This window comes from Eupeodes corollae, chromosome 1 (assembly GCF_945859685.1).
Source record: "Eupeodes corollae chromosome 1, idEupCoro1.1, whole genome shotgun sequence".
NCBI classification, from domain to species: domain Eukaryota; kingdom Metazoa; phylum Arthropoda; class Insecta; order Diptera; family Syrphidae; genus Eupeodes; species Eupeodes corollae.
The window spans coordinates 237,953,973-237,963,021 of record NC_079147.1 but is presented as its reverse complement, the minus strand read 5'-3'; the positions used below and the strand labels follow the sequence as shown (position 1 = coordinate 237,963,021).

The following is a 9,049-nucleotide window of genomic DNA, read 5'->3' as shown; positions in this document are numbered from 1 at the left end:
GCGCTTAACATATCTGCTAAAAATAGGACACAATCATATAACCTTGACTCCTTAGCCGCTAACTTAAGCATTATTCACATGAGCACGACCAACGAATGAACGAATATTCGTCGATTTTGACATTTCTTTCACATGAGAGTTTTTAATGCGTCGCGAATAAAGTTTGACTTTGATCACCGAAACCAAAACAAGAATGAATTTTGTAGGTTAAGTACGCGCGATTATTTTATTCGTTGCGAGTGTGGATAATGTGGAACGCGAATAAAGTTTGACAGTTCGTATCTACTTCAATTTTTTTCGCGACGAATAAATTTGTTTTCTTAAATTTTTTAATATATGATATTGAAAAGTAAAAGTATGCATCATAAATCAAATAGAAACTATATTGCTATCTTTTTGTTAAGAATTTGTGTGGAAATATGTCTTCAAACGTATATAAACTCACAATTTGTAAAATTTGATCCCAAAAGTGGGATCACTTTTTTGAAAGTACTGAATTTTGACATTTTACGTCATCGTTTGCTTATCAATTTTCTGTGGCTCGATTATTTTCATCCGAAAGAACTTTTTTGTTTACATTTTGCTGCCGGCTAAATTATAAAACAAAATAAAATATTTACTTAGCAATGACCGCTTAAAATGGTAACTTTATAACCATAATAATTCTATTATAAATGTTCACAAATCAAATTCAATTCTAGTCCCTATTCGATAAAACCTTCGAACCATTGGTTCATCAGAAAACAATTGACTGCAATCAAGGAGCGGTTCGATCTGTACGTTACAATGGTAAGTCCGAAGCATCTTAAACAAACGAATTGTGACATTACTTATTCCTTAGTTGATGGTGCTTATGCCCTATCTTGTGGCTCAGACAAAAAAGTCAAACTATGGAACCCAACTACCGGTCTCTTACTCAAAACCTATGGGGGACATGCCGACGAGGTAACTGACGTAGCCGGAAGCTGTGACAGTTGCCACATTGTGACTGCTAGTCTGGACAAAAGTATCATCTATTGGGACGTTGCTACTGGCCAACAATTGCGTCGCCTGCGAGTCCATGCCGGCGGAGTGAAATGTGTGCGATTCAATGAAGATTCTTCGATAGCTATTTCGGGTTCCAGAGATAACAGCGTCATGTGCTGGGATATTCGAACTCGCAAACTCGAACCAGTCCAAACAATGAAAGATGCTAAGGATTGCATAACCTCGATTGTCATTGACGATCATAAAATTATAGCTTCCTCGCTTGACGGATGCATTCGACACTATGACATCCGAGCTGGAGAAATGACCTGCGATGATTTAGGTGTGGCGGTAACGTATTTAGTACAAACGAAGAAGTCAAATTGCGTCGTTGCTGCATGTCAGGATGGAACTGTTCGACTGCTCGATAACAACGATGGAACTCTTCTCTCGGAATACGAAGCACAGAACCCGGATCAATATCAAATCGAATGTGGTATTATGGCTAATGATTTGCACATTGTCTCTGGGTCAAGTGGAGGACAGGCTATCATTTGGGACTTGTTAGAGGGGACAGTTCTTCAAAATGTGCTAATAAGTAAGATTCATTTGGGAGCTATAGGCAGAAGTGCCATTCAATGGTATTCTAATTTATATTTCAGGTTCCCATGGAGGAGTTGTACACTCCCTATCAACGCACCCCTCTAGAAATAAACTACTTCTGGCTAGGAAAAGGGACATGTTTGTGTACTCCACAGCAGAAGATCAAGAAGAAGTAGCAATACTTTAGCATTTATTTGACAAAACAAGTAGAAATAAAACAAAAAAGTTAACATTTTTAACAAACAGTATTAGCATTGAAAATCTCGATCCAATAACCATCGGGGTCCATGACGAAGGCCAGACCCTTCATACGTCCATCGTCGGGTCTTTTTTTGAACGCCACTCCTTGCTCCTCAAATCTGAAATGAGTTAACAGTCATTTCATTATTTACAACTTTTCCCATTAGGTATTCTAGTTGAACGAACCTTTTACAAGCCGCATAGACATCTGGAACCATCACACCAATGTGACCAAAGTCAATTGGTTCGGAGTTGCCAACATTATACTTAAAGTCTGGATCACTTTCAGTTCCCCAGTTGCTAAGAAAAATATCATTGATATAACTTTTCTTCTTTATGCTTGTACTAAAAAAAAAGAACTTACTGTGTTAGGTTAAGAGCACCCTTGCGCGTAAAGGCCCATTGAGTGAGTTTCGAATGATCAGATGGTACATCGGTTGGTTTCTCATATCTAGAAGTAAAAGCATCCATTTGCGATTATGATTTTTATCTTTGTATTGAAATTCAATGAAAAGTACCCCATCATGTAAACGGAGAACTGTCCATCGGCAAAGTCGGTCTTTTGAAGCATTGTCATGCCGAGGACTCCAGTGTAGAATGGCAAGGATTTGCGAGGATCCTTAATGCGCAACATGGTTTGGTTGAATATGAAATCCTAGAGGGAATAAAAAACAATGTTTTAAACAATCTTTCGACCGAATCTATTGTGCTCACTTTTGTAGACGGATGTGCTGGTTTGCATAATTCATTTGCTTCCGAATTTGTTAAGCCTGTTACCTCAGCCATTGTTGTAAAAGATTTTATCAAGTTTTGATTATAAGTTCTTATCTCTCTTGGGAGTTTTACAGTTGTAGTTGGTGGAGCAAATAAAGCTAGATTAGTGACCGTATTTTGAAGTATTTTTGCAAATGACTTCAAGTGCCCTGGAAACTGCATTATTTTCCAGAATTGAAATAAATTTCCTTTTCACCTGATGATTCAATTTCCAGAAATACTATAAAAATGACTAAGACAAGTGACAGGAGATGACAGCTCATGATTAGCAAAGAAACAAACCAATTTTCATCAAGTTTAAGGCGGAAGCGCTAGGATTGCTTAGATCAAATTTTTAAGGGGCTTATAACGAGAAGCTTTTTGTACATTCTATTATTGTTTCAATCTAGGCTTAGGTTTAGTTATTTATTTTCATATAGAGAAATTACTAGCAAAACTTGCATGAGAATTCTTAACCCGAGGAAGAACCGACCTCTTCCATTTCAGGCATTCATGTTTTGTAAGGTTGAATACAAAATGACAAAAGCCGTAAAAAAACGTACATTACAGTGAACAAACAGAATCTACAGCAGAGCAGCTTGATTTTACTGGCAACGAGTCATAGAGTTTTGTTATTTTGGATCATGAATCACCTATTCAGTTCTTTCTTTACTTATGTGTTCCAGAAGAAAATGTCTCAAGAAACAAACCTCTATTTAGTACAGACACATCCCAACAACGATTCTCCTGTATCTGAGACTAAAATCAAACAATTTATAGGTCTGGTATGTATTGCCACTTATTCAGTTGCAAACCATTGAAGTTTTGTCATTGTTACATCTCTCGTTGAACAAACTATACCATCATTTGTTGGAAAAAATCATACAGCATATCCATTTCAACGACAACACTATAATTGTCTTTCCAGAAGTAATCCTGATGCCGATTAGACATTCAACATTCGTACAGTTGTTGAGGCCTTAAATGAAGCATATCCAAAAGTTCCGCTAGAAACACGGCTTTGAATGTATAAACAAATGATCTCTAAAAAAGCAAGGGATATGCTAAAACGGTACAAACCCAATGCACCTTACAAATGGAACTACGAATTGAATGTTTTGAGTGGTTTCTGTTTCATTTATAAGACAGAGGTTAAAACTGGAGAGGAAAACATTGTGAGAGCTGAAGAGCCATATTTCAGAGCATATGGGTCTATTACTTTGACAACAGCTGCACTTTCTTGCAATTTTTGGAATATTTAGTCAACCTTGGAATTTATGGTCTAGGTAATATAAAAAAGAATAGAACTCCTGATTGCAAGCTCCCAAATTAAATCTAATTATGAAGAAAGCTCAAGAATACTCAGAAGAGTACATCAACGGTATTGACGTTTCAATGCTTGGCTTTTACTTTTACTGGTCAAAATCCAACAATATCTAAAGTACGGAGATATGATAAAAATATCTCAAGGTACATGAAAATCCCGCGATCCAAAGTTGTGGCGAGTATAATAAACATATGGGTGGTGTTGACATTATTGACGACATCTTGGACCTCACGATGGCTTTAAACGTATTGAGTTAAAGAGTGTTAAAATCAAACCCACATTCGAAATCCTGTAAAAACAAACAAACCTGCTCTTTAAGAATGCAAACAAATTTGGAGCCAAACAAAAGCAAAGTACTTACCCGACAAATTATACAAAACTATAACTAAACGTATATCTTACCTACATGCGTATTGTTCCTCCTCACAAAAATAGCTTCTCAGCTTTGTATGTGACAACCATTTTTCATATACAAAGATCGTACACAAGAAGAAGCCGACTCTTCCACTTGCTCCCGTGAATCTTTCTACTTCGCGACACCAACGCCCATATTACGGAGTGTACTCCCTCTAAAAGTTTCTGCTCACATGAGTACTTATATCTTTTATATACAAAGGTGAAAAAAACTATGTTTCCAGCTTTAAACTTGGGTTTGTAGGTTTTGTATGCTTTTGCATTTGCTTCAATTTGGTTTGACTCTTTGCTAATTTAAAGTGTCATCAGTCATTTGGTTTTGCATGGAATCAAAACAGCTGTTTAAATAGGGGAAATTTTCATTAACTGGAAAATATGCGGCTTCCATGGAATTTAGTATCATCATTTTTTCGCAAAGTACTTCAACAAAATACGGTAAGATTATTTTGTATTTGTATATCGTATTTATTATCCAATTTGTATTTTATTTATTAGAGTATTAAATCAACATCTAAAACAATGGCTGAAGTAAGTGCTCTTAGTAATTCGGAAGCAAATGAATTATGCAAGCCGGCAGATCCATCAACAAAGGTGAGCCTCTAAAGACCTTTTCCTAAACCTTGATTGCCTCTATCTATTCGTACGTATATGATTATATTTAAAGGACTTCATATTCCAACAAACCATGTACCGTATCAAAGATCCTCGCAAGTCCTTGCCATTTTATACAGAAGTTCTTGGCATGACTCTGCTTCAAAAACTTGACTTTCCTGATGCAAAATTTACTTTATATTTCATGGGGTATGTACATGTACTTAGGTTTGATGAAGTATACTTATAACATTTTATGGTCAAGATAGATATGAAGACCCTGCCGACGTTCCAACTGATAACAAGAAACGAACACAGTGGGCAATGAGTCGGAAAGCAACTTTAGAGCTAACTCAGTGAGTGTTTTGATGTTGCTATGAGTGTTTTTATATTTGTATTTCTTTAATTTACCAGCAACTGGGGAACAGAGAGTAACCCAGATATTAAGTATGAAGGAAGTTCTGAACCCAGAGGATATGGAAATATTGCTTTGAGTGTTCCCGATGTGTATGCTGCTTGCAAGAGGTCCTAATCAATCAACCAAAACAAATCTAATTATCGTTCTTTTTTTACATATATATATTGTTTTTTATTAACATAAATAGGTTTGAAGAGCAAGGTGTTGAGTTTTCAAAGAAACCCGAAGAAGGTCGCATGAAGGGTATTGCATTCATCAAAGATCCTGATGGTTACAAAATTGAGATTTTCAATCCTAATCATTGATTTATGTATGTTACTGAAAGTTATGTAATCATTGGCCAATATGTGACTTTGTTCATGTTTATTTTATTTGTTTATACTTATTATATTTTTTGAAATAAAGTTTTAAATAAAAATGTGCTTTTAAAAAACTAAGTTTTTTTTTTTTAATTACCGTAGGTACTTACAAAAGCCAACAGAAAATGATAAATTTGATAACTATTTACCTATTCTTCTGTTGAGTGTCTGTTGAGGATCTTTTAATTGCTTCAGGAAGTTTAAATTTTCGATATTTTAAAATGGTTAAGCTAAGTACACACGATTGGAAGACCTTCTATTATTGGGAGAGTTTTCGATCAACCATGTAAAAACCCAAATTTATCTTTGACTGAAAAAAAAAGCCGACTTCTTGCAATAGTTTGTACTTATCTAAACAATCAATTTTTTGTATTTTCAAATAATTGTCCACTAATTATACTCGTATATTGGATGATATTTTTTCCCAACAAGATCATCCAATTTTTGAGTAGGAAACAACAACAAAAGTTTAGAGGATTTTGACAAACGAAAAATGAGTTATATAAAAAAGGTTGAAATGGATTGGACGCATGAACAAATTTTGGAAGATAGTTATATTGTATTATTATATGCTCTTTTAAAATATTTTTGTCCGACCTGTCGTTTTCACTTTCTAAATATATTTTTATGGCAGACGGCAGAATAAACCATGTCATTATTCTTAAGAAAAAAAATATTGTTAATCAAAAATTTGTTGTTAATAAAGAAGTTAACTATCTATCTATCTATATTTTAAGGTTCTTTGTCATCTACCGAGAAAATTGTCTTACAATGAATTCATTTTGTTTTCTTAGGCCTTGTAACTGTGTAAACAGACTTTTATACAATGTGTGCCATTACGGAAGCCTCTTAGATCAATGTGGGACATTGCAGATAGAAAATGTCAAAAAGTCCAAGCTTTTTTATACTAGTTTCTAAAAATGATGAAAGGTTTGTTCAAATAAGTGATGGATGAAAAAAAAACGCTCATTAATTTAAAAAAAAGTTGAATTGTTGATGCAAAATTGAAATTTATGAAAAACACAATTTTTTCCTTTCAAATGCGAAAGCTTTTAATCTTGAAACGAAAAGTACAACATCACATTAGCATTCATTTGTGCGAGCAACACAATCATCAATGAGATCCAAATCAAAAAAATATACAAGAAAATCTCATCTGCATACATATGAATATTGCAATTATAACGGGTAGTACCTGTGGCATGATGGTTAGTGCAGCCCTGTGCCATTAAATTTTTATTCATGGGTACTGCCTCTTGCGAGGAATTGACAAATTCTCCAAGAGTAATTCTTGTCATGAAAAAGTGCTTGCTCAAATTAGCCGTTCGGATTTGGCATATAAACTGTAGGTCCCCTCTATCCCTGCAATTAATAGCACACAGGAATAGTTGAAAGTTGTAAGTCACTAGGCCCTGGTTCTCTACGGACGGTTGCGTCACCTAATTTATTTAATTTTAAACAACTGATGCAAATCGTCAATAAAAAGGGAAAACAGAAGTGGTCCTAGTATCGACTCTTGCGGCACACCGCACTTAAAAATGTATTAGTCTGAAGAACCATGTTTTGTTTTAATTTTTTAAAGGCTATTTAATTACTTAATAAATAAATTTGTCAAAAGCTTCAGAGTAGTGTAAAAAAATTGAAATGATTACAAAGCTTCAATATTAATAATTGATGATCAATAAAACGAAAAGCTTTTAAGAAAACTAAGACTACCAAGTAATAAGCAAGTGCAGCACTAAAATCGGATGTAGCTTTTACAACGAGAGATTCACAACTGTGTTTTTTTGCGAAAACCAGACTGCTATTAAGAAACTATGTTATCAGATTGAATAAAATCACGAACTTGAGTAGTCATTAATTTAAAAAAAAAAAATCCAAAGAAAGGCAGTAAGCTTATTGGCCTGAAATGAGATGGCTCACATGAATTGCTGTTTTTGGGAAAAGGGATGAAAAAGCATCATTCTATGCATCACCAAACTCACTTCTTCGTACAAGCATTTACTATAAATTTTAAAGTAGAAAAATTGGTAAAATTAACCGAATTAAATTGGGAAGAATTTTTTCAAAACCGACATCATTTGATTCCATAGACTTTAGTGCACATACATAGAATATCAGCTCAACTCATAACTTCTGGATTAAGCGGACATTTTTTTATCTTTAGCAACATCTTATCTTTTAAGTTTTTACAGAGCTCTTTGGAGCTCAAGGAGTCGTCAAGTTTTTGCAAAAAGTAAGCTTTAAGTGAAACCACTTAATTTATATATTAACGCCGCCGTTCTCCGTTCGCCGCAAACGCGTACTCTTCACTTGATAAGTGATTTAACATAAAGACCCCTATTACCATTGGCGAGTCGAATGAATAAACGTGTGAGAAATTTGTATTACCGTTGGCAATTGAGAATCGTTGTTTCGACTTAAATGTCATATATTTTTCGATGATTGATCTCACTCTATTGTCGTTATCGCAGTTAGGAAGAGCAATTACCTCTCCATCTCTTAATACATCACTGTTAAGGAAGGTTGTTTCTATCTTCTTTCAGGACTGGCCACTTTCCGATGCAATGCATTTTTTTTATAATAAGCGCAAACTCAAATGGATAATACTACCCTTATTACACAGTGTTAGCACTAGGACAGGGAGAGAGGGGTTGAAAAGAGGTGTCGGTGCACATTGGTGTGAGCTCCTGAATATTGCAATGGCTGGGAAAGACATAGTGTGGCAAGGCATTCCACATTCACGTAGTACGGCTAAAGAATGAATCTCTGTACTCTGTACGACCGAAGTTGGTCTCGAGGGTATATTGAGCATTCCTAGAAACGCGAGTATTACGGTTGAACTGGGCAGGAATGCAACTGATTATTTCTCGTACGCATAAACCGTTAAAATAACAATAAAAGAACGTGCGACAAGAAACATGATAGTAAAATCACCAATCAATCTGAATGCTCTACGTTTAATACTATGTATCTTAGAGGCTTAAGTAAGGCGCTGGAGCACCAGCCCAAATATGGGAGTTATACTCAAGCTTTGGACGTATATAGGTCTTGTAGATAACAGCCAGATAAGAAGGGGAGTAAAACTTCTTGCATCACCTTAGAAACCCCAAACATCTTGCGAAATTTTTGTCGACATTGCGTATGTGATCGTTTCACAAAAAATGGTTGGTGATACACATACCGAGAATATCGAGATGTTCAGTCTCCTCGATGCAAGTGCCATTTATGGATAATGGCAAAGGGGGTATATTTCGCTCTAACGATACAAGACAGCATTGCGTTTTCGAAGCATTAAATTCCACGTGGTTTCTTATTCCCCATGGTACAATACTGTTTAGGTCGGAATTTAATGAGCTTATCATATTTTGTCGTTGC

The 9,049-nt window shown here is 35.2% G+C and overlaps 3 protein-coding genes across 3 annotated transcripts; 2 read left to right on the top strand and 1 right to left on the bottom strand.

Annotated features, from left to right (window-relative positions):
• The first annotated feature begins 505 nt into the window (after nt 1-505).
• On the top strand, nt 506-1,814 carry LOC129938585 (WD repeat domain-containing protein 83). The gene is made up of 4 exons (XM_056046232.1): nt 506-642; nt 702-789; nt 842-1,564; nt 1,629-1,814. Exons 1-4 carry the CDS (start codon nt 640-642, stop codon nt 1,754-1,756), a joined length of 942 nt encoding a protein of 313 aa, XP_055902207.1. The 5' UTR covers nt 506-639; the 3' UTR covers nt 1,757-1,814.
• Nucleotides 1,743-2,770, bottom strand: LOC129942245 (lactoylglutathione lyase-like). Its single transcript, XM_056051099.1, has 5 exons — nt 2,524-2,770; nt 2,328-2,464; nt 2,174-2,260; nt 1,996-2,109; nt 1,743-1,928 (listed from the first exon to the last, which is right to left on the bottom strand). The coding sequence occupies exons 1-5, from the start codon at nt 2,743-2,745 to the stop codon at nt 1,805-1,807; spliced, it is 684 nt and encodes a 227-aa protein (XP_055907074.1). The 5' UTR covers nt 2,746-2,770; the 3' UTR covers nt 1,743-1,804.
• A 1,835-nt stretch (nt 2,771-4,605) lies between these two features.
• On the top strand, nt 4,606-5,749 carry LOC129947847 (lactoylglutathione lyase-like). The gene is made up of 6 exons (XM_056058620.1): nt 4,606-4,738; nt 4,799-4,894; nt 4,968-5,104; nt 5,164-5,250; nt 5,309-5,419; nt 5,500-5,749. Exons 1-6 carry the CDS (start codon nt 4,679-4,681, stop codon nt 5,615-5,617), a joined length of 609 nt encoding a protein of 202 aa, XP_055914595.1. The 5' UTR covers nt 4,606-4,678; the 3' UTR covers nt 5,618-5,749.
• The last annotated feature ends 3,300 nt before the right edge of the window (nt 5,750-9,049 follow it).

Bases quoted from the DNA above. Each gene is read 5' to 3' on its own strand.
- LOC129938585 (XM_056046232.1), top strand. The intron at 790-841 runs GTAAGTCCGAAG...CTTATTCCTTAG, and splicing joins TCGATCTGTACGTTACAATG to TTGATGGTGCTTATGCCCTA. The intron at 1,565-1,628 runs GTAAGATTCATT...TTTATATTTCAG, and splicing joins TCTTCAAAATGTGCTAATAA to GTTCCCATGGAGGAGTTGTA.
- LOC129947847 (XM_056058620.1), top strand. From the start codon at position 4,679: ATGCGGCTTCCATGGAATTTAGTATCATCATTTTTTCGCAAAGTACTT. The intron at 5,251-5,308 runs GTGAGTGTTTTG...TTAATTTACCAG, and splicing joins GCAACTTTAGAGCTAACTCA to CAACTGGGGAACAGAGAGTA. The intron at 5,420-5,499 runs GTCCTAATCAAT...TAACATAAATAG, and splicing joins GTGTATGCTGCTTGCAAGAG to GTTTGAAGAGCAAGGTGTTG.
- LOC129942245 (XM_056051099.1), bottom strand. From the start codon at position 2,745: ATGCAGTTTCCAGGGCACTTGAAGTCATTTGCAAAAATACTTCAAAAT. The intron at 2,465-2,523 runs GTGAGCACAATA...TATTCCCTCTAG, and splicing joins CAGCACATCCGTCTACAAAA to GATTTCATATTCAACCAAAC. The intron at 1,929-1,995 runs GTTCGTTCAACT...AACTCATTTCAG, and splicing joins GTCTATGCGGCTTGTAAAAG to ATTTGAGGAGCAAGGAGTGG.